The following is a 23,773-nucleotide window of genomic DNA, read 5'->3' as shown; positions in this document are numbered from 1 at the left end:
GCCTCCCTGGCTGGGGTTTGCTCTCCGATCCGAAGGGCTTCTCGCCTCCCTTCCTCCCTTGACAGCAGCTGAAGCAAAATCTCACTGTTCTCTTTTTATTTTATATTCCATAAAAAAACCCCCCACAAAAAAATTGCGCTGCCTTGGCGGAGAACAGCTGCTGGACACAGCTGCTCAGTGCAACTCCAGGGACACGGTAACCACGGCCGTCAGTGTCAGAATAAAAAGTGAACCCAAGGGCTCTCTTCCGTAGTAGCAAAAGGACTGACACCACAAAATCACAGAAGGGGGAAGGAAAGAAGAAAAGGTAAAAGTTTCTCTTAAAAATATAGCTCTGTGATGAGAAAGAGAAAGAGATGGCTGGGTGACAACGAGGAGGAAAGCAGTCCATGCAGGCTGGCTCGGCTCTGGTCAAGCCGCCTCCTTCCGTTCAGTTCTTGTGCAACAGGCGAGTTGTCAGGAGGGGCAGGAAACACGTTTCTGGGCCCCAGCAGGGCAGGAGACAGAAAGTTACACCGCTCTGCTCTAAAAGTCACAGTTAAAAGAAGTTATAAATTATTATAAAAAAAAACAAAACTGGAATTCTCCTGATGAGCTTCCTTTTCCTCTCTTCTGTTTGTTCTTCACCCATAAATCCTTAATCACAGGGACGCGGTACCTTTGGGGAGAGGAGTTAAAAGAGTTAGGGGTGGGGAGGAGGGTAACAGCCTTACAGCTGAGCAGAGCAAGCGTGGAGTCATCCGGTCCACTTCCAGCTGGCTACACCACCACCATCTACTCCACGTTTACTTTTCCAAGCTCGCTGTGGTCAGCAGGGACAGACGGACGCTGCCGGAGGCCGCTTATCTCTGCTGGTGACAGAGGACAGCAACGTCCAGGCTGGGCATCCAGTTCTCAGCAGCTAGAGAGTTGAGGTCAAACGCGTCCAGAGAAGGCAGCAGACTGCCACGCGACTCTCCTGCACGGCTCCGCTCCCTGGCCCTCCGAGCTGCGGCCAGGCTGACCCAGCGGGCGTTCGGAGGGCACACTGCCTTCCCGCGACTGGCCCGGGATACTGCATTTGGCCAAGGCTACCGCCGTTCGGAGGTACCAACTGATAGTCCCCACAGGCCATGTACCTTCTCACAATCCTTCACGCTCAGCTGTTTTCTTCTTCTAAAAAGAAAAGGGTGAAACATGGATCAGCTTCATCTGCACCGCAAACAAGGACCCAGCAGAGCCACAAGCCACTGAAGGCTTCTTGGCTGCGTCTCGACAGGGACATCTCCATTACAAGGAGCATCCTGCAGCTCCCTCTGCCCCCCTCCCGGCCCTCGGGATGGGATGCAGCAGCCTGCCAAGCCCTCAGGAGCTCCGGTTTCTGCTGAAAGCCACCAGACGGACAGCTGAAGCAGCACTTACTCCTTGGACAGGTTCTCTGCCACCACAAGGGCCCCTGGGTTTGACCCTTCCAGGGAAAGGGATCTGTCCCGGGGGAGTGATGCAGGACAAACCCTTCTTCCAGCCACCCCAACCCCAAACCACCAGAGGTGAGGGTGATCCCAGACTATTTGCCACACTTAACTGCGGCCTCCTCCGTACTGCCAGCGAGGCCAGGACACGGCTCCGCTCCTCTCCAGCCTGGCACGCTGCCGGGACGAGCGTCGCGGCTCACAACAGCTCTCCCCACGGCACCCCGTCCCAGGGTCTTGCACGTACCTTCTTCTTCTTCTTCTTGTGAACCTCAGCAGAGCCATCTGCTGTCGGCTCCCCTTCCGAAGACACCTTTTTGCTCTTCTTCTTTTCTTTTCCAGTCTTTTTTTCTGGGAAAGGGAAAGAAAAGTCAACTAAGAGGGACTCTGGCACTGCCAGCCTGAGGGAAGGTTCACAAAGAGTGGTGGGAGCATCTCCAGGAAGTTTTCGATCATCTCCGAACCTGAGCAAGCCTTCCAGAGCCATAACTGTGGGTGAGGGCAGAGCCCTGCCACCGGGCAGCTGTGCCCGGGGCAGCTTCCCCAGCACCTCTGAGCCAGACTGGTTTGATCCCACCATCCACACGTGGGCAGAATTACATGGGACACCCTTCCCACCTCCCGCTGCCCACCCACTGCGAGGAGCCGCTTCAGCGCCGGAGTAGCTGGGCACCTGCCAGAAACTGGAGCAAGGGGAGCTACCAACACCGGACGGACACAAGGTTCAGCTCAGCACAACTGCTCCAAGGGGCTCCCGCTCACCGCTCTGCAACAGCCCACGCGAGGGCTGACGGACAGGCCTGTCTCCTCCATGCAGGGCTGCATCTGCGGAACACAAACCCCGGCAGATCTGGCCCACCAATGCCGATTCTTTAAAAAAAAAAACCTGTAAAATCCAGCACAGAACCAGCTCCGATTTTCAAAGGAAAATCAAAAATTGCCTTTGTGTTAGGGCAGCCAACAGAGCATTAGAGAGAGGCGTGCAGAAGAGAGGGGCAGGAAACACCCTTAACTGGGAGCAGCGAGCGTAAGGCTGGTGCCATGCTCCTCTTTCCCCAGGGGTTTGAAAGCGGCAGTAACAGCCCTGGGTCGAACCCCCGCCACGAGCCGCTGAGCCGCTGGCCGTGTCGCAGGCAGGGCTGGGAGGGGCACTGCTGCCTCGCGGGGAGCGGCGGACGCGGCAGACGGGAGCGCGCATTTCAAGGCTGATCAGCAGCGAGGGGCCGCGCTCAGGCAGCTCTGACCGACACAAAGCCCCGCACACGGGAACGCGGGGCGTCCTCTGCCGTGCCCACAGCACGTCGGGGACCTTCTGCCTGCCACCCCCAGCCACACTTCGCCTTCGCTCTCCGCTGGTGCGTGGCGTTTGCCACGGAGGAGCCAGGGCAGCCAGCCGGGTTAGCAGAGCTGTTCCGCGCCGCAGACACAGACCAGGGCAGCACGCAGAGCGCAGCAGGCACTACGCAGGCCTCGTGCCTTGCATCTAGGACTCTCCCAAGCCCAGCGCAGGTGGGCAGGCCACGCGAGAGGGGCAAAGAGGCCTCAGAAGGTTCGGTGCAGAATCACTCCAACCCTCTGCCAACCCTTGGACAGACAGCTGCCATCAGCCAGGACAAAGGGAAGCCAGCAGGTCGAGAGAGGTTCTCCTCCCCCTCTACACTGCCCTAGGGAGGCCCCATCTGGAGCACTGTGTCCAGTTCTGGGCTCCCCACTTCAAGAAGGATGAGGAGCTACTGGAGAGAGTCCAGCGAAGGGCTACGGGGATGATGAGGGGACTGGAGCATCTCTCCTATGAGGAAAGGCTGAGGGAGCTGGGCTTGTTCAGCCTGAAGAACAGAAGGCTGAGAGGGGACCTTATAAATGCCTATAAATATCTGCAGGGTGGGTGTCAGGCGGACGGGGCCAGACTCTTTCCAGTGGTGCCCAGCAACAGGACAAGGAGCAATGGGCACAAACTGAAGCAGAGGAGGTTCCAGCTGAACATGAGGAAGAACTTCTTCCCTCTGAGGGTGATGGAGCCCTGGAACAGGCTGCCCAGGGAGGTTGTGGAGTCTCCTTCTCTGGAGATATTCCAAGACCCACCTGGACAAGGTCCTGTGCAGCCTGCTCTGGATGACCCTGCTTTGAGAGGGGGGTTGGACTGGATGACCCACAGACGTCCCTTCCAACCCCTGCCATGCTGGGATTCTGTGAATGGAGAAAGCCCTGAAGGGACAGGTCATGCCACAGAAGATGCATGGGGACATCAGCTTGCTCTGCAAGCAGCAAGGATCAGCACAAGTATTAACAGAGCTCCCACTGTGCCGGACGCAGGACAGAGGGGCAGGAGAGCCCAGCCTGCTGTCTGCGACACGACCTGGTGCCGAGGCTGCAGAAAAACACTGGAGCGGGGTGTTAAAAATCTGGCATTGGCTTTAGGTGGGCCAAGAGGGATGGAGCCAAGCAGGAAGCTAACGGGAAAGTGGGTGCTACTTACAAGGCCCTGCACCAGAGGCTGAAGGTGCATCAGCTGCAAGAACCTACTGCAAATGCAGCCCCAAGTGAGGGATGCTTACTTTTAGCTGATTTTTTCTTTTCCTTGCTGCCTGGCAGCTTCTCCAGGTCACCAGCTGCTTTCTTCTTTTTCTTCTTGGGTACTTCTTCATTGCCGTGCCCTTTCCGCTTCTTCTCCTTGGGCTGCCCAACAGCCCCATCCTCTCCTGGCAGTTTCCGCTTCTGAGCCGTTTTCTGCTTCTTGTTCTCTTTGTCTTTGCTCTTCGATGTTTTCACAGCCTTGTCTGCCGTGGAGGAAGGTTTCTTCTTTTCCTTCTTTTCTTTTTTCTCCTTTTTCTTCTTCTTTTTCACTTCCAGCCCTTCCAGTGTTTGCACTGCCGGAACTTTGGCAGCAGTGGTGACCTCGGTTTCGCTCCCCGAGCTTGACTCCTCTGACTGGGGGATGGAGAACAGTGCCTGTGACGCTGGGGTCACTTGTGCCCCTTTTGCCCTAACATCGTTGTCTTTCATGGCCGGGGCTTTCTTGAGTGGGAAAGGTTTGAGGCTGGCATGACCTGGCTCCGTTTTTCCTGCCGCCTTCTCTCTGTTGGAGGCTCCTGCGGCTTCCTGCCCTGGAGGGGGTTTGTTTTCTGCAGAAACAGCGACAAGAGAGAGAATTCAACTCAAGGAGCATTCATTACACAGACCACAGTTACTGGAGGATGGAAATATGCATTTGAAGAGGACCATCCAGTTCTCCCCGCAGAGGAAAAAACCTGCTGGCCATCCCAGCTAGAGCAGAGCCAGAGAAAGATGCCTCAGCCTGAGATCAAGTATCTGGCGAGGGAAGCAGGTGACACAGTCTCAACAGCTTTGGCTGTTTGACTGGAGGGAAGTGCAGTGCCAGACAAGCGCAGATAGAGCAGCCCTTACCCTCCACCCACACCACCATGTTTAGCCATCACCAGTGGCCTATTCCCCAGCACCTGGGCCTTCTTGAACCTCCCTATAGTTCTGACCTCCTCAACAGCCCTTTGCACAACTTCAGGATGTGCCCAAGAGGCCAACAGACTCATCCGAGCCTCCAGAGCTCATGTGAAGGTGCCAGGCTCACATCACAGCAGAAGCAGCTTCCAGCTCCGAGTTTTACAATTTGTCAGCAAACCAGGGCGATAGGGAAAGAGCAGGACATCTTGTTTCTCCATAGGTCTTCCCACTAGCTTCCCCTCCTCTGCCCTCCAGACATGCTACGGAGCCCAGAAAGACCAACGGGAGGCATGAACACCAGCACTGTAGAGCAGATGTTGTTCAGCCAGCGTTTAAACCTTCCATGGCAGCCATCACCACCGCAGTGTGCACAGGCTTCAAGGAGAGCCCTACCTCCTCCCATTAATTGCACTAATTACTGCAGTAAAGCAGAGTTTGGAAGAGGCAAAGGCACAGAGCCTCGCAAGCCAGCCGGCGCAGGAGAAGGCCCTGTCGTGGGCATGGGAAGCCAGCAGACGGCAGCAGCACTCCACGCTACCGGGCTCCGCGGTGGAGAAGCTGGGAACAGGGCCCCGTCCCAGCGTCACCCTCCCGTGCCAGCACCGCTCTGCTCCCGGGCCAAGCAGATCCCGACCTGGCCAGAGCAGACCCACCTGCTTTGTGGTTCGCAGCCGCCTGGTCAGCGTCTGTGTCGGAGTCGCTGCTGGAGCTGCTGGAGCTGTTGGCTGGCGCTGCTTTCACAGGGGCCTTGGCGAGGGAGTTTGCAGCAGTCACGGCTGCTTTCCCTTGCCCCGCTTTGCCTACAGGCTGGGGCGGAACCGTCTTTGGTGCCTGGGGTGCTTCTAGGGTCCTGGTGAGGCCCGGATAGCCTGTGAGGAGGGACTGAAGCAGCAGAGACACACTGAGGAGTCACAGCCGGGCAGCCTCCCGCACACAGATCTGTGTCTGCTGCTACTGCCCCCTGCTCCAAGCGAAGGCCCCACCTTTGGCCACCCGCGGAGTGATCCCGCACCACTCAGCCCGCCCTGCAGAGAGGCCAGGGCTGGCAGGAGAGGGGCCAGCACTGAGGGACGCTGGCTGAGCTGACAGCAAGAGGGTCTCCTCTTTGTTCTTGCCCAGTAAAGCAGGCTTGGGGGAGGCTCCCGGCCATTAGCACGCATCCACGCACAGCTAATGCACTGCAGATGTGCTGCACGCCCTGCACCTTACTTACAAAGGGAATTTAATGGCTTGGACACAGGTTAAGTTACAAATAGAAGTGGGGGAAAAAAATCCTACTGCTATTGGCCCTGTGCACCAGTTCTCCTGGTTTAACCCTTGCAAGGCACCACCTCGCATCCCTTGCCCTGGGGAAGGCACCATGAGCCTTGGACCCAAGGCCTGGCTGCCTGGGGAAGCGCTCCAGGTTCAAAAGCCTCCGTCTGCCCCCCCCTAAAAGGCGCTGCTCGCAGCACTGCACTGCAGAGCCCCCACTTCTGTGCCTGCAAACCCACTCAGCTCCCCATTTTCTATGGCCGAGAAATCAGTCCTCTCCCTGTCCTACTTATGAGCCAGGTGCAAGAGCCGAGAGGAGCCCAGGCTGCTCGGGGAACATACCTGCGACGCTGCCTCCTCCTCCTCGCTGGACTCCGAGGAGGAGCTGTGGGCCGGCTCGGTCCCTCTTGGTTTCTGCAGCGAGCCTGATGGAGGAGCAAAGTTCATCCCATTAAAGCCACCACTGCTGCCCAGGGCTGAGCTCACCTACCCAGTACAGTTAGTGCCTCCAAAGCAAGGGGAGCGCTCTGCCAAGCTGGAGAGGAGGAACCCCTCTCTCATGTGAAGGTGACAGACCTCTGACAGGGTAACAAACCCCCATGCCCTCCCTGACGTGGCCAGCAGCACCGAAAGCATCTCCCTGGGAGGACTGACCAGGTTTGGGGGGCTGCTTGGCTGTCTCCTCCTCGTCGCTGTCTGAGGAACTGCTGCTGTCCGAGGTCTCCTCTGCCTGGGTGGGCGGCGCAGCGTGGCTCGGCCGGGCGTCCTGCGCTGGCTGCAGGCCTGGCTTCCTCGGCTTGGCAGTGGCACTGCTCAGGAGCGACGCAGCCTGCAGGGCAGCAGCACTGGCTGGAGGAGCTTTTCCCACAGGAACCGTTTGGTTTAGGCAAGGACGAGCCTAGGGAGAGGAGGGCAAAATGCATCTGGAAGGAGGAATAACTCCTCATGCCCATGAACACAAGAACCAGCCCAGAGCAGATGCGCTTGGACCACCTCGGCCCTTCTTCAGCCATATTGCTCCAGTTTGCATCAAGGAAAGCCCCAGAACCTCCCACGCAGGGCACAAAGACCCCCATCTCCCCTGGCCCAAGATGAAGCAGGCAGCTGTGGCCAAGCAGACAACTCCTGCCTGTACAGCGCGCTGCTGTCACATAAGGATGAACCCTGCCAGCCAGCTGGGAGGCAGGAACAGCAGAGGTACCAGGGCTGCCCTCTGCTCATCGGCCTCACTTTGTGGTGCAATAACAGTGCGGCAGAAGCACTGCAAATACAGCAGCCCCCCTTTCCCCCCATCCACGAACACACTCCCTCAGCTGGGGACACGGCACCAGCCTCAGATGCCAGCACACCCATCTGCCCACTCTCCCCAGTGAAGCTCCCCACTTTAGTCTCCTCTGTCGTTACCTCTCCTGCTGGTATGTCGTCCTCTGAGGAATCGCTGCTCGAGCATTCAGACGCTCTGCTCACTGGAGGGGCAGCAGGTGCTTTTACCCCCTTCCCCGAAGGCAGCGTGGCATTAGCCTTGGCAGCCACTGTGCTCAAAACCTTGGTTGCTTCGATGTTCGGCTGGGACAGACTCTGAGACAGATGAGAAAGAAAATCAGGACAGAGCACAACTTGGAGGGAAAAGAGACAGAAGCATACACCAATCTACCACTAACTCCTGAGCCTTTCCATCATTTTCAGCACAGCACCAAGGCTCTTTCTGTTTTTCTTCCTCTTTACAGGCCAGCTCTGTCTGCTGTGAGTCTCTGAGCAGGGCCTCTGGCACAGCCAGGAGCAGAGAAGTGAGGGCCAGCACCCCAGCAGTGCCTGAAGCATTAGCTCAGTGCCCCAAAGGCACCCATCCTGAAGGCAAGCTGGCAAGATGTGATGTGCTTGCAGACTGTCAGTTCTCTATCCACCGCAGCACCAGCAACACTGCAGTTGCAAACCCTGCTTTGCAAAGTGGGCACTTTGACTTCCAGGATGCCTCCTACACTCTAGAAATCACACGCCGAGAGTTAACTGGCAACAGAGATCAAGCAAAGACACCAACCACAGAGCAAACCCGCCTTCAGCTCCGCAAGCAAGCCACAGATGAGGGAGCAAATTAACAACGAGCAATTTTGTTGCCTCACATTTAAAACCTCCCATCAAACTAAACGTAAGAGGGGTTAAAAATAGAAGAGCCAGAGGCATGGAAATCAGACACTGACATCAGGTCCAAGACACAAATGCCAGCAGAGGAGGGAGCAGGAACGAGGAAGGAGCACTCACGCTCCTGGTTTGTGTTCCACAGGAGGCTACGTGAGCAGCCCTCCCTCTCCAGATCTCTGACAAGCTGGGCCTTTATGGGCTGACATTTCCCTCGCCCAACATCTGGCCTTCGGGAAGGAAGGCAGCGCTGCACCACGCAGAGAGCCGCCAGTCCGACGTGAGCTCTCAGCCGTCTTGCACAAAGCTCGAGTTACAGCAACTGCGTTATTTTATACAATCTTGGTGCTATAAACACACTTTAATCGAGGACTGCTCGGGCTGGCTGCCTGCCCACCAGCCGGGAGGAGACAGCCGTTCCACCGGCCACAGCGTCAGACCAGCATGGGCAAGGGTTTCCTGGAGTCCACACAATCCCCCTCTCCCAGCAAGGGCACTGGCCAGACTGAGGATGCGTATGTGCAGGACAAAAAGCGCGCTTGGTCACTAAGCCCTGGGCTCAGAGCACCAGCCAGGCCACCACCACGCAGGAACAGCAGCCACGTTCCTCAGTCAAGGCTTCTTCACATGGTTTCTTTCTCGGGCTCAAAGTGCAGCAGAGGTGCAGAGACACCCAAGAGAGCTTCACAGCGAGGCAGCTCAGCCATGGCCCTGTGGGACTGGCGTGGAGACACGAAGAGTCGTGACATGAAGAGACTCCGGTGAGAGAGCTGGGATGGGCTCCACGACACTCAGCAGTGCCCTCGGCACAGATATGGGGTCACCTCCCTTCACCAAGGCAGGGGGCTGGCTCCTCCCAGCTGAAAGGCAGCAGGACCACCATGCTACCCTGCAGGGCAGATCCTTCCCAGCCTCCCCAGGCTGGTGGAAAGGGAGTCCAAGGCCGGTGGAGGGGGAGTCCAGAGAGCTCCAGGCGCACCCCACATCCAGGGGTTTGGGAGGAAACAGGGAGTGTGTTGCCTTGGAGCAACCCAGCTCATGGCAAGACTCTGCCTGCAAGGATTTGGTTGCTTTTCCAGCCTGCTCCCTGGAGTAGTGCAAAGGGGACAGAGTCCCAGAGGAGGTCTGGGCTCGTGTGTCTACTCGTGTTCCTGCCAAAACATTCACACCCTCCACTGCTCTCACACACTGCAAGCTTGCTGCAGCCGAGACATGCACCCAGAGCTGGGGTCAGCGAGACCCAGGGATGCTGCCAAGAAAACCTGATCCAGCCAACGGGAGGGCCGCTCTCTGCACTGCTCATCACCCACCACCACCTCGTGCGTCCCGAGACCTCCTGAGCATGCAGGACTAACAGCATCCACCCCCAGCAGGTCAGCAGCTCCTTACCTGCGAAGGGGGGACTATTTCTTCCTCTGAATCCGACTCCTCGCTGGAATCATCGCTGCTGTCCACAGGTGGAGGGGCTGGCGCTGGGGCCGGAGCGGGTGCCTTCTTTACGATTGTTGGCTGGGGCACAGCACTGGTTTTCACTGCAGGAAAAGCGTTAAAGAGATTGCCACCATGAGAAAAGAGCTGTTCTCCATGGCTCTTCAGAACAGGAGTGATCACAACAGGCTGGGCCGTTCCATGCACAGGGGAGAGAAGGAATCCCACAGCGATGCAGGTGAGGGATCCTGGCCACTACCAGGAGACTTACCAGGTTGTAGAGGCTGCGTCTGTGCCACAGGGGACTCCTCTTCACTGTCAGATGAGTCACTGCTCCCGCTTTCTGAGACCTGGCTTTTCAAGGTGCTTCCCACTGCTTTTTCAGGCAACCAAGCTTTAGGAGCATGGCTCAGGTTGGGAACAGGCCCAGGCTGTTCTGTTAGTCTCTTCACAAAAGAGAAACACAGGCCCAGAAGCGTGGTATTAGTACAGGTGTTGTTTAGGAGTTTCAGTGCAGTTTCAGCTCAAATTGGGTTTTGTTTCACCCTTACACAGCTGTAACTAACACTCACTCCAGCCCTGGCGTGTCAAGGTTGGAAGGGGTTTCAGTTACTGCCTGGACTGAGCTGCTGAAGAGACACACCACTGCATTCAGCAATATGCTGTTGACAGGAAGCCTGAGTGTTATTTTACCACACGAGCACGCAGGACTAACCATGCTCATAACCTCCAAACAGTAATTCCTTACTGAGGCCGCTACGCTGGTTGGACAGGAGCCTGAGGAAAGGAGCAGCACTGCAACCCCGAGACCCCCACTCCAAGGAAGTCTCTCATTTAAGCACGACCTCCCCCCAGCTCGGGCAATCAGCAGGAGGTGGGAAGCCTTGTGCCCAAACACTTGCAAGATTCAGAGACAGCACCAAGAGCAGCTACATCCTGGAGCTGTTGGAGAGCTTGGCGCAGACACAGGGCTGAAACAAGCATTTGGGATCACAGAGGGCAGGCAGAGACAGACTGGGACCCAAGATATGATTGAGCACCTTGGAAACTGATCTGTCAACAGGTCTAAGAATTTAGAAATCTGCAGATAACAAAAAAAACCTCACAGCTCACTTGGGCTGTGCCTTTCTACAGCACTTGTCAACACTCTGATGTCCCAGGACAGGCCACAAGCCACGGCCCCAAGCAACCAGTGTGTCCGCACTACACAGTTAGCACCAGATACACAGCGGCCAGGTGAGGGGAGCTCTTCCCAGCCCCATTCCCAGCTTGGGCCAGGGGCTGCAGACGCCCCTCCTGCACGCTGCTGAAGGCTAGCGGCGGCAGAGGGAGCACTTGCCCAGAGATCTGGCAAATTCACCACCTGCAGATATCCTCCAGGCTCGCAGCGCTCTGCGCCCACTCAGTTTACTCCACTCATCGCTCATCTCCGGGCTGCTCCGCCAAAGAGCACGTCACGCTTGCCAGGGCGGGCAGACCCCATCCAGCCCGCACGTGATGGCAGCCTGCTTCAGCGCTCCGTCTCCAGGCCTCCCTCAAGGAGGTGAGAGAGACTCCTGCCCGGCTGCACAGCCCCTGCCACCCCTCCTCCCAGCCCTGCCATGCTGCTAACACAGCGATACCCTCTTTGCCCGCAGGAGAGGACCAGGAGGCCTGCAGCAGTGCCAGCTCTCCCGAGGGATGCTCATCGCCAGCAGCCGAGAGCATCAGCCTAGCAGCCTCCTTGGAGGACGGATCTTATCGGGCTTCCTGGCAGAGCCCCACCGAGGGCTGCCACTTGGGCAGTGTTTGTCATCTCCGAGCCAAACTCTAAACAGACAACAGCATCTGCATGTTTATCCCATTTCAGAACAGCTCTCCGAACAAGCCAAGCACATTTTGACTCTGCTTAGAGAAACACAAACCTCCACAAGCGCTTGTCAGGGGGACTGCAAACCTCACTTGCCTGTTTTGTTTTGATACCAGTGAGTCACTGTCTCCAGAAGAGAGGCCAGATTTGCCGCGCTGAAGGGAGAGAACTACTTGAGGAAGACACAAGAATTCACACGCTCTACTTGAACGCGCTAGCTCTGCTCCCTCTCGTCCCAAGCACTGCTGTGCAAGGGAAGAGTCTGCCAAGACCAGACCCCACTGGCTCACTTTTAAGACCTTCATAGCAATGGGACTGCCTTCTTCCCCTACTCAGATGCGCTGCACAAGGGCTGCTTCATTTTCTAACTTAGCAAGAGATTGGGAAAGATCTGCCATGCAGAGGCACCCTGACACAGAAAGAATCACAGAATCACAGAATGTTCGGGGTTGGAAGGGGCCTCTGTGGGTCATCTAGTCCAACACCCCTGCCAAAGCAGGGTCACCCAGAGCAGGCTGCACAGGACCTTGTCCAGGCGGGTCTTGAATATCTCCAGAGAAGGAGACTCCACAACCCCTCTGGGCAGCCTGGGCCAGGGCTCCGTCACCCTCAGAGGGAAGAAGTTCTTCCTCATGTTCAGCTGGAACTTTGTCTGCTTCAGTTTGTGCCCATTGCCCCTTGTCCTGTCGCTGGGCACCACTGAAAAGAGTCTGGCCTCTTCCTTCTGACACCCACCCTGCAGATATTTGCAAGTATTTATTAGGTCCCCTCTCAGCCTTCTCTTCTCCAGGCTGAACAAGCCCAGCTCCCTCAGCCTTTCCTCATAGGAGAGATGCTCCAGTCCCCTCATCATCCTCGTAGCCCTCCGCTGGACTCTCTCCAGGAGCTCCTCATCTTTCTTGAAGTGGGGAGCCCAGAACTGGACACAGTGCTCCAGATGGGGCCTCCCTAGGGCAGTGTAGAGGGGAAGGAGAACCTCCCTTGACCTGCTGGCCATGCTCCTCCTAATGCATCCCAGAACGGAACAGCATCCACAGAGAAACCACCACAAGCTTCACACAGCCTCAGGACTCCTACAATGCTCCCGGGAGGAGTCCAAGGTCCCTCCATCCACCTCATCTCGGTCACTGCCAGACAGCTGACAGCCGCCACGACCTATGGCATGGCCCAGGTGGGATCAGGCCAGCAGCGTGGCCGAGTGACTGCCAGCGAGCAGTGCAACATAGGCAGAGAGATTCTGACAACTTAAAGAGTCAGAGGTACTGAAGTAACTGAGAGAAGAGGAAAATAATTCAAGAGGAAATCATTTTTCCTCCTCCCCCTCCAGCCCCCAACGCAGGAGCTGCCTGCGGCTCAGTGCGGCTCAGAGTGTGGTGACTCAGCTCCCGCACAGCCCATCTGCCACTCTGCTGGGCCCATTTGCATCACGCAGCGCTGCAGGACACGAGGGGGAAACAACACGGAGCCACGTGCGCTGAGCACGCTGTAACCATCGCGCTCCGCTGCTGCCTGTGCACGGCAGAAGCGCCACCAGCGTGCCAGTACTGGGACCAGCACACCAGTGCTGGGACCAGCATCTCAGTTGTGTCACAACATAGCAAAGGTAGGACTGCCACCTGCAAGGGAGGGGGGACAGGGTTCAGGGAGGGAAAGAGACCCTCCATCTCTCAGGAAATTTGGCCTCTCCCCACTGGGCCTGTGGTCCAAGATAAAAACTTGCACACACAACTCCTACCAGGGCAGCCTGCCCAGGTTTTCCTGGGATGCTCGAGGAAGACACAGATTCCCAGCACACGCATCCATGTGCATCTTGCCCAGTCCTGGCAAGCAGAAGCTGCAGCCTGTCCATACAGGGCTTAAGTGCCACCTTTGGCCCAAAACGTCGAGGAAAGAGGAAGCAAAGCAGAATTCGCAGTTCCAAAAGAAAAGCTGCTCATGGCATCTTTAAGGTCAACCCATACTGTCCCCCATCACCATCTTTCCCCCCCCACATACGCAAACACCTAGTCAACTTCTTTGACTAAATATTCCTGAATCTTCAGGGGTAAACATACCAATTAAGCGGTTCAATTTAGGCATGATGTTCATTTTAATTGTGCTAATCCACCCCCACAGGGAAAGATGAAGCAGCTTCCAACGCTCTGTATCTGTTTGGATCTTGCACAGAAGCCAGAGGAAGTTGCAGGATACAGTAAGTCAGTGGTTAGCATATGCCCAAGTAGCAGATGGTGTGGATGAGCTAAGAAGAGTTTGACTGGGAGGACAGGACTGTGGACACAGCTAAGCCTAATGGTTTATCTTCAGGCTTCACTCGTGGTCTCTGCCTGTAGGCTACTAACATGGGAAGAAACAGCCTGTTTGGCAAAAATAGAGCTGCCTCGATGACAAGCTCTTCCTTGCTGACTGTGGCTGTTGAGGGGTAATCGCCAGTTTGCAACAGGGAAGATGCCGAAGAGGTTAAAGAGGCATCGGCAAGATGGCTACCTGCTGCTGCCAGCTTCAGATCCACACTGGGGGAAACAAACCTATCCCAACAATTCCTTCACCTACAACCCTGCTAGAACAGACAAGTCTTCAGAGTTTTACAGCGGGACCCCATGGCACAGCTGTCAGAATAGCTGCTCCTGCCACCCAGAGCTGAATCTTCACACGTAATCACGCAGGAAGAGAGCAGCACAGAGCCAACTGTTAGAGATGCGTCCCCCTCCACCCACCTCAGCAGACCAAGGCTATAAAGACAAAAATGCAGAGCCTCTCCGGCTCCTGCCTGTCAACGGTGAAAGGACGTGTTGACAAAGAGCCTCCCTGCAAGGACTCGTGAGGCTCTGCCCCCGGGTTCCCTTCCTCCCTTGCAGATAATAGCTGCCATCTCCAAAATGTTGCTTTCAGGGCACTTTCCAAAGGGCCCCACAGCTCAGAGGCAATGCAGGACTCCATGCTATGCGCCTAACGGTGCTCTCAGGAAGGGATTTGCCTCCCTACAAGTTCAGCCACATGAGTCCAGTCCAAGTTCATTGTCCTTCTCTCAAGAGAGGTCTAAACAAATCCTCACAGGAGAGTCAAGGCCAAGCTACCTGTGACCCCACGCACAAGGCCCACTGCAGAGAGGCAAGGCAGAAGCGGTGTGAAACAGCCTGGTATCAAATAGGTTACCCCCACCCTCCTCGGGCATGGCTGGGTGAGAAGAGTTAGGCTGTACTTGTTTCCAAGCAGAAAGATCTTCCTCTCTGAGGGACTGAGATGCAACGTACCACATGCTACCAGTGTTCCAAGGAGATGAGCAGTAGCATTCAAGGGCTAAACAATCGTCTTGCATAGCCCACCCCTCGGCAGTGAGCAGAATGCGGTGTCACCTACCTTCTGGCTGACAGGCACAGGGACATCCTCCTCTTCACCGCTTGAGGAGTCAGAGCTCTCCACGGTCTTCGTACTTTCAGCAGGCTTCGTGAGAGCAGCAGTCCTTCCCAGTGTGGTTTTGGCCTGCTTTGGCACTGCTGGTTTTGGTGCTGGCTTGCCTTGGGACAGCGGAAGTGTTTTTTCTGGAGCTGCTTTGCCGGAGAGTGATGCTGCTGGTGTAGGTTTCACTGGGGATGGGATGGCCTGGTAAGATTTTGGAGGTGGCTTTGTCTGGACAAGACAAGAGCAGCGTGAAACAAGGCAAATCCCACAGCAGCGTTATTCATTTGCTCAGACTGTAACCAAGGGAAGAGATTTCAGAGCCCCCTGGGAAAGGCACATGCTGAGGGAAGATTAGCAACTGGTGGGACACAAGGCATCCTTTCATCTAGCTGCGTGGGGATAGTCTCCCAAGACGAAGAACATCTGGTCTGGCTTTCTCCTCAGCCTGCTGATACTGCCAGTCCAGTGAGCTACACTGCAGCACTTTGCACTCTCCACAGCAGGGAAGCTAAGCTGCACTACAGTTCAGCAAATTAGACACTATTTATTGCAATTTATAGCTGAGAGGCAAATTCAACCATGACAATTTGCCTCTTCAGGTGGGAAGAGAATTGCTGAGGTTTTTTTTATTTAAAAGTACTGACGGATTTTTTTTAAGAGAGGCACAATGGGTTGATTAAAGCTCAGAGCAAAGACACTGAGGTGCCTTTAAACACCCCATGCCTTGTTTCTCCCACCCCCGACATCACTTTGCTATAGACTACATGCATTTACAAAATTTTCTTTTCACTGCAACTCCTAGCCCTGGAGAGGTGTGCAAGGAGAAACAGAGTCTTGAACAGACGCACTTGGGTTACTGGTGCAGGTTCCTCATCGCTGTCTGACGAGTCGCTGCTTTCTGATGTGTCATCGGGCTTTGCAGCCCCAGGAACCGTTGTGGATGCGGGTTTGGTCTGGTTTGGTGCCGGTGCCGTTTGCCTCACTGCATTCTTCTTGAGGGACACTGGAGCAGCAGGTGCACTTTTCACAGGTGCTGCATTAACCTGCGCTGTTTTCACAGCTGGTTTTGCCTGGGAACAGTGGAAACAAAAGAGAACAGGAGAATCAGGTAACATCTCACAAGAAACTAGTCGAGAGCTGTAACTGCATGGAATCTGTTTTAAAGGCCACCTTACTAACTTTAACCAGGACAGTCTTGCTCAGACCCATGGGCTGTGGAGTATCTGAAGCAAACAGCTTCCTCCACAGACTGCCTGATCAGCCTGCATTCCTTCTGCATTTGTCGTGTCCATGGAGGTGCACACCAATCACCTCTTACAGATCAAAGGATCTCCCTTGAATTCAGGCATTGGGAGGAACTGGGATGGAATGGTTGATGCTGGCACAGGTCAGGGGGGCTCTCAGCCACACAGCGTGTTTCTCTGGCCTTGGGTTTGGGGATCCCGCACACCCAGGAAGGGAGTGTTGTCAGAATACAGCATTGCAGCATTTCCTCTCTCCTTCAAGCGAAGGCAAGTGATCTCCCAGAGACATGGACCCTGGGTTGGAGAGGTCACCTGGACCGCTGGAGCTGCAGGCTCCTCCTCGGAGGATGTCTCATCACTCGATTCCTCACTGCTGCTCTCAACGGCCCCAGTTGCCTGCTTCAGCTCTGAAACACAAGCAAGAAGATGTCACAGCTGCTGCCTGCTCTGAGCTCTCAGAGCGTGATGCTAATGTGGCTTTTGAAGTCAGGAAAACAAAACAAGCCGCAGAGAGGGCTAAGGGGATTTGCAGGGAAGGTCTAGCCCTGCTGAAAGCATCAGGGGCCTGCCGGGAACAGCTTCTCTAGAGAAACATCAGCCCACAAACACCACTCTCCCGAGTGCAGGCAGAGGTGGGAAACCCTTCCCGGCCACCCTGACCCCACGTGGAGCTGCCCAGCCACACACAGCTCCCTGCAGGGGCACCCAGCCTGGCTGGACCTCTTCTGGAAAAGAACCAAGAAAGGGACCATTTTCAGAGCTTCTACAATCTATTCCTCACCACCATCACCCCCAACACACACACTTCAAAGCAGTAAAAGATATCCCTAAAAACTTCAAAACTCAAAATCAATCACTTTGTAATTGGGAATAAAGAGAAGATACTACAGTGCCTTTCCAAAAAGCTGAAAGCATCCGCAGTATTAGTACTGCATCTCCTCCAGATACGCCACGCTGTCATCTCCAGCCCTGTAGCGCTGGGTGCTGCCAGACAGACATCTTAGCACAGAATCTGCCGCCTGAAATGGGAGCAAGCATGCTGGATTCATCCCACAGAGCTCCGGAGCTGGCTGCTTTGCAGTATTCTCGCAGCCTCCCCAAGGAACACGCGTCGCTCTGAGGTTCCCAGCAAGGGAGCTGGAAGCAACACACTGAAGGCACGGCTCAGACCCGACTCGCAGCAAAGCTGGAGCACACATGCGTTTACCACACCCCACAGGCTCCTCACCAACTTTGGTGGCTGGGGCCTTCACAGTCAGCGTCTCTTTTTCCTCCTCGCTCTCTGATGAGGAGCTGCTGCTGCTGGAGCTTTCCGGCGCTTCGGTCGTCACTGGTGCTTTGCTTTGACCTACTTTGGCCGCGGCTGTTGCGGCATGTCCAGGCTTCCCAGGAGCGGGCAGTTTCTGCCCAGCCTTGGCCGGAGCTGCAGATGCAGCTGGCGCACTGGGCTGCTGCTTATCCGAGATGACAGTTCTGTTCGCAGCAGAGAGCACCGCCGCTTTGCCGGCTGCGGCAGTGGGTTTGTTAGGAGAATGCAGGGAATTGGCAGCTTTGCCACTCACCACAGCTGGTGTCACCTAAGGAAACAAAATAAATCAGAAGCCCATAGACAGATGAGGGCCTAATCTGGACAGAACACACTTTAAAGAGCACTGTGGCAGCTGGGCAAGCCATAGAGCTCTTTAGGGAAGCACCTGGGGGACAGGTATCTACAAGCAGGCTTACACCAGCACAGGATGGTTATTTAAATATGAATTCCACCCCAGCCCACAACTCTACGCATGCAAACAAGTCTGCGATAGTCCTGGCCGCAGAGTACCATCAGCATTCAAAGCCAAGAGAAGAACTGCCTTACCACAACTGCACCTTTCCCAGCTGGTGTCTCCTCTTCTGATGAGGAGTCATCATCTTCACTGCTTTCTACATTTGCTCCCGAGTTCGTGGCCAGGGAAAGGCTGGCTGCTGCACAGGACAGAGCCACAGAGAAATCGTGTGAGCGCGCCTCTCACATCAAGATGGCCTCTGGTTTGCAGAAAGGCCCCAGCAGGCAGGGCAGGGCCCCATCTCAATACCTGCCCCAACACCACCACCGCTGTCCTTGAGACAGGCAAGTACTTTGCTTCTCCATCCCATCCTTCTCCCCACCACCAAGACAAGGAACCTGCCAAGATCTGCGTGTTTCCAAAGGCTGGTCTACAGCAGATGAGACCGAGCCAAAACATATTGACACATGGGGTTTTTGTGAGACTACGCAAGCCAATGCCTCCCACATCAGCTGCAGCAGGGATCTCTCCCCACCTCAGACAGAGGGCACTGGCTTTCCAGACCAACTAACAAGTCCTTCCTTCATCCATGAAACAGGGCTGCCTTTGCTGGCCCAACACAGACCTGGGACCAACTAGAAGGTGCTCCACAGTGGGCAGCATTAGGTTCCCAAGGCTTTATCCAAGCAACAACACCCATCCCTTCCCAGTGAATCATAACAGGGTTTTTTCTAGCTTAAGCAGACATCTGTGCTCCTCAAACGCCACATGAGAAGGGGGTGCTAAATTAGTTGTCCTATTTTTCCAAGAGCACAAGGGAATAGCCACCACTTTACAGGCATTTTCTCTAGTCAAGAAAGTCGGGCTGCTCATACACAAGCCTCCAGCCCCACTCTGTCAGCTCCAGGGAGATGAAAGGCTCCTACCGCTTGCAGCTTTCGCCTTCTCTTTCTCATCCTCTTCTTTCTCTGAGCTCTCAGAGCTGCTCACGGGATCAGGAACTCTGATCTTTTCTGGGATGACTGTCTCCTCATCACTCACCCTTCTTCTCCTGGAATTCGAGGGAGTTCTGAGGGAAGAGAATTTGCATCAAAATAGGGGAAAAAAATATCTTGAACAAATTGGAATATGATTAGTCATCCACTCTCAGATCAGGCTCCAGCCTAGAGCACACGCACTGTCATTCCTCTATAGCTCCTAAGGGGGTGGGAAAAATACTTCTCTAAACCTGCAAGTGCCATCTCCAGTCCTCCTCAGGCAACTCCTGGGAACACCACACACTTGCAGTAGCCAGAGGAGATACTGAACATAGACGTTTGTTCTGTGTTCTAGGCAGAGTCTTTCTTCTTTGAGCAGAGAAGTAAAAACGTATTTGAGCGGCTCATCTTGAGTGCACTCACTGGGCACGTGCAGGACAGCCAGGGGATCAGGCCCAGCCAGCATGGGTTCATAAAAGCCAGGTCCTGCTTGACCAACCTCATCTCCTCCTATGATGACCAGGTGACCCGCCTAGTGGATGAGGGAAGGGCTGGGAATGTCATCTACCTGGAGTTTAGTAAGACCTCTGACACTGTTCCCCACAGCACCCTCCTGGAGAAGCCAGCTGCTCGTGGTTTGGATGGGTGTACTCTTCACTGGATCAAGAACTGGCTGGATGGCCAAGCCCAGAGAGTGGTGGTGAAAGGAGTTAAATCCAGGTGGCGGCTGGGCACGAGTGGTGTTTCCCAGGGCTCAGTTTTGGGTCCAGTCTTGTTTAACATCTTTACCAATGATCTGGATGAGGAGATTGAGTGCTCCCTCACTAAGTTTGCAGGTGACACCAAGCTGGGTGGAAGTGTCGATCTGCTTGAGGGTAGGAAGGCTCTGCAGAAGGATCTGGACAGACTGGATCGATGGGCTGAGGCCAACTGTATGAGATTCAACAAGGCCAAGTGCTGGGTCCTACACTTGTGTCACAACAACCCCATGCAACGCTACAGGCTTGGGGAGGAGTGGCTGGAAAGCTGCCTGGTGGAAAAGGACCTGGGAGTGCTGGTCGACAGCCGGCTGAACATGAGTCAGCAGTGTGCCCAGGTGGCCAAGAAGGCCAATGGCATCCTGGCTTGGATCAGGAATAGTGAGGCCAGCAGGAGCAGGGAGGGGATCGTGCCCCTGTACTCGGCACTGGTGAGGCCGTACCTCGAGTGCTGTGTTCAGCTTTGGGCCCCTCACTACAAGAAGGACATTGAGGGGCTGGAGCGTGTTCAGAGGAGGGCAGCAAGACTGGTGAGGGGTCTGGAGAACAAGTCTGATGAGGAGTGACTGAGGGAGCTGGGGCTCTTTAGTCTGGAGGAGAGGAAGCTGAGGGGGGACCTTATAGCTCTCTACAGCTACCTGAAGGGAGGTTGTAGTGAGGCGGGTGCTGGTCTCTTCTCCCAAGTAACTAGTGATAGGACGAGAGGCAATGGCCTCAAGCTGTGTCAGGGGAGGTTCGGATTGGATATTAGGAAAAATTTCTTTACTGAAAGAGTGGTCAGGCATGGGAACAGGCTGCCCAAGGAAGTGCTGGAGTCCCCATCCCTGGAGGTGTTCAAAAAATGTGTAGATGTGGCACTTCAGGACATGGTTTAGTGGGCACGGTGGTGTTGGGGTGACGGTCGGACTTGACGATCTGAGAGGTCTTTTCCAACCTTTATGATTCTATGTATTTGGTCAGGCTAGTGCTCACCACAGAGCAAAGGCATCCTACAGAACAAATTCCCTCTTCAGGAGGCAGCTATAGCCAGGCAGTCACCAAATGCAGTCCCAGGCAGTGATCCCCAAACAGGTCTCAGTATTCTATGAGGCCGTGAGAAGTGAATCTAAAGGCTGAAAATCCATTTGAACTTGGGCTCACAGGCCAAAAGGGCAGAAAAGTCAGGTTGCAGACAGATTTGAGAAAGGAAGTGGCTGGACCTACAGAAGATATGTTGAAAGAAGGGGAGGAAGAGGCCACAGATGAGCATTAAGCACTTAAGCTGTTCAACTGGATCAGAACATTAAGCTGGAAAAAGACATTTCCAGGCTCTGAATCCTACCTGCATCATCAGAATAGATGTGGCTAAAGTTATCATTAATTTTCAGATGAAACATAGGAAATGCACCGGCTTTACTATGAGGATACCACTGGCTGGGCACATGTCTGTGTGTGATTCACACACGCAGTACTTCTAAGTTGGTAAAAGCCCCGAAACACCCACAGTCATCAGAGGCGAGAAGAACCCTCACTTTTGTGCCAGTTTCGCTTATTTCATATGTTCATCTAATTTAAAAATAAGGTTAGTTTAACGATTTGGCCAGTAAAGATTGTGCTTATTAAGAGTGTTTCAGCAGCATAGCTGTAACAGCAAGTTTTTCGCAAGAAGGCTAGGCTGAAGGGCACATTTGCTATTACAAAGTGCCGTGAACTACTGTAATAGTCCCTTTAATAAAATAAAGCTACACAGGCAGCTACAACACTCCAACGCCTTCCTGATTCAGCGGCAGCTGACAGCACGACGGGGACTGCTGTGAGAATTGGTCGCGAGCGACCGGGCGCTCGGGGACACTGCGTGGGGGAAGCAGTGGTGCCCGTGGGCCCCGGCCCTGCCGAGGACCGCAGGGGTCCTGCTGCTCCCGGGGCTGAGCTGGTCCGGCTTCCCCCCGCTCCCAGGTGTGCTTCAGCCCCCTCCCAGCCTCCTCCGAGACCAAACGCAGCCCTGGAGGGAGGCCACTCCTAAGTAACTGGAAATCTCAACTGCGAAGTTCACTTTGAAAGAGTTTCTGAAGGAGAGCACCAAGGATGGCCTCGGTTAGATGGGAAAGAGCCACAGCGCAGTCGGAACACAGGCATTTTCAGGCCATGGAGTGACAAGACATGAGAATCACAGCTCACCCACGGGAGAGCACTCCAGTGAGGCAGGGCATTTTCTGGATAAATAAAACCACTGGTCACTACAACCTCGACTGTGACTCCAAACCAGGCACAACTCACAGGGACCGGGAATAAAAGGCGTACTTGTGGGGTGGAATCACAACATACAGGTGAGAAAAAGGAATTAAAACACGATGCGAGTGCCCTGTTGCCCCCCAAGCTTTAAAAGTGACCGTGTCTGGAAGGGTTTGCTGTAGCACCCAGGATAACTTAGTACAGAGAAAGGTCACCATCAATACCCAAGAGAGCAGTAAGTTGTTAGAGGGAGGAACTGCAAGCCTGTTCCGACACTGCTACAGCCTCACCTATATCCAGTCTTTCTCCTGCTTAAGCAAGAAAATGATGGAGACACAAGAGCAAGCGCCGGGGCAGCGCCAAGGCACGGGGTGTTCTAGCAGAAGACACCTTTGCAGCAAACGCCCACTTCCCAAGGCTGCTGGCACAGCCACGCTGAAGAGCACTTTCACTCCAGCGCTCCTCAGTGTGGGCACAGAAGCCCAACTCCACCGATTCCCCGATAACCCAGCACCGTGACTGCCAGCAGGCCTCTCTGCAGCGCCGCACCCCAGCACCAAACCAAAGCGAGGGGTGCGCAGGGTGGGTGCAAACCTCACCGCACCCCACACGCTGGGAAGGCTCCACGCTGCAGACCTTCACGTGTGGTACTCAGTGGAGTAACTGCGCGGGAAGGCACTGGGCTGAACATGTCAGGGCTTAAACAGACAGGCTGAAACCAAGAGACTTCCTCTGTGTCAGAAGACACGTGATCTGCGCCAGGGTTTAAATCCCTGTAAGAGCCTTGGCACTTCAGCATCCGCTCAGATGCTCTGCTCTTGGGTCAACACTCCCGCAAACCACGTGGCTTTAAATAAGAAAGTGAAATACAACAGAGGAAAAGATTTTTGCCAGTAAAGCATGACTCAGAGCCCCCCACAATACTCCAGTATTAACCCCAACAGGCAAGAACAGCATCAGCTTCTCAGAACTAGAGTAACAACTTCTCTCCAATCTCAGGGAATTTTTAAACAAAAGCCATCTTCAGCATCTGAAACGGATCGGTCTGAAACCAGAGGCTGGGAGCAAAGCCTGCTGAGCACAGTTATCATCGGAAACACTGCGACAACGGGAAATTCCAGCAAGTAAAGAACACACGTGCCATGCAGCCCGGTCGTTAGCACAGTCTGGAATCTATTCGATAGCCCGTTCCTCCTCCGACTTACTTTTCCCAGTGGGTAAAGATGTCCTCGAGAGAGGCTGCGAAGGAAGGGAGCAGTTTCTGCGGAAGCAGAGGGAGCGCAAGTCAGGTGTCGGCTGGGAAAACACCCCCTCCCTCAGCCCGCCGAGCGCCGGGCCGCGGCCCCGGGGCAGGAGAAACCGCGGGAACCCCGGGAGAAGGGGAACGCGTCTCCTCGCACACACCCTCCCAGTAACCACTCCCCCCAGCCCCGCTGCACCCACGGCCGCGTGTCCCCCCCCCCCTTCCGCCCCGTGTTCAGGGAGCCGCTGCCCCCCCGGCACCGGGCGGCTTTACTCGGGGGGCTGCCGGCCTCAGCTCCTCTCCCCGGCAGGCTCGGGGCCGGGCTAGGCCGTGAGCGAGCAAATGGGGACCGGGAACGCCGGGGCCAGGGTCAGGGCAGGGGTCGGGGCCTCGGCTGGGGTCGGGGCCTGGGTCGGGGTCGGTCCCGCTCCCCACTCCTCCTCCTCTGCCTCCCCCCCGTTACCTGCCCGCTCTGCGCCTGCAGCTCCCGGGCCGCCCGGGCGTAGCCGCCGCGGAGCAAGTGCTGGTGGATGAGGGCGAGCAGTTCCCTCCCCCCGCGGCCCTCTGCCGCCATGGCGCAGCCCCGGGGGCGCCGCGTGCC

The 23,773-nt window shown here is 55.4% G+C and overlaps 1 protein-coding gene across 4 annotated transcripts; it reads right to left on the bottom strand.

Annotated features, from left to right (window-relative positions):
* Window positions 1-86: 86 nt before the first annotated feature.
* TCOF1 (treacle ribosome biogenesis factor 1) lies at window positions 87-23,773 on the bottom strand. Of its 4 annotated transcripts, none has more exons than XM_075441691.1 (18): window positions 23,636-23,773; window positions 23,135-23,190; window positions 18,910-19,052; window positions 18,076-18,182; window positions 17,449-17,797; window positions 16,533-16,627; window positions 15,825-16,046; window positions 14,935-15,204; window positions 10,000-10,174; window positions 9,690-9,832; window positions 7,569-7,742; window positions 6,819-7,062; window positions 6,507-6,589; window positions 5,564-5,792; window positions 4,007-4,573; window positions 1,699-1,802; window positions 1,119-1,155; window positions 87-658 (listed from the first exon to the last, which is right to left on the bottom strand). In XM_075441691.1, exons 1-17 carry the CDS (start codon window positions 23,744-23,746, stop codon window positions 1,123-1,125), a joined length of 3,105 nt encoding a protein of 1,034 aa, XP_075297806.1. In that variant the 5' UTR covers window positions 23,747-23,773; the 3' UTR covers window positions 87-658; window positions 1,119-1,122. The 4 variants fall into 4 exon arrangements, with proteins under 4 accessions (XP_075297806.1, XP_075297808.1, XP_075297805.1 ...); XM_075441693.1 differs by having other exon boundaries at window positions 1,119-1,152; XM_075441690.1 differs by having other exon boundaries at window positions 87-1,155.

Source organism: Opisthocomus hoazin, chromosome 22 (assembly GCF_030867145.1).
Source record: "Opisthocomus hoazin isolate bOpiHoa1 chromosome 22, bOpiHoa1.hap1, whole genome shotgun sequence".
Classification (NCBI taxonomy): Eukaryota; Metazoa; Chordata; class Aves; order Opisthocomiformes; family Opisthocomidae; genus Opisthocomus; species Opisthocomus hoazin.
Note: the sequence above shows the minus strand (reverse complement) of the source record. Positions and strands in the feature narration are given on the sequence as shown.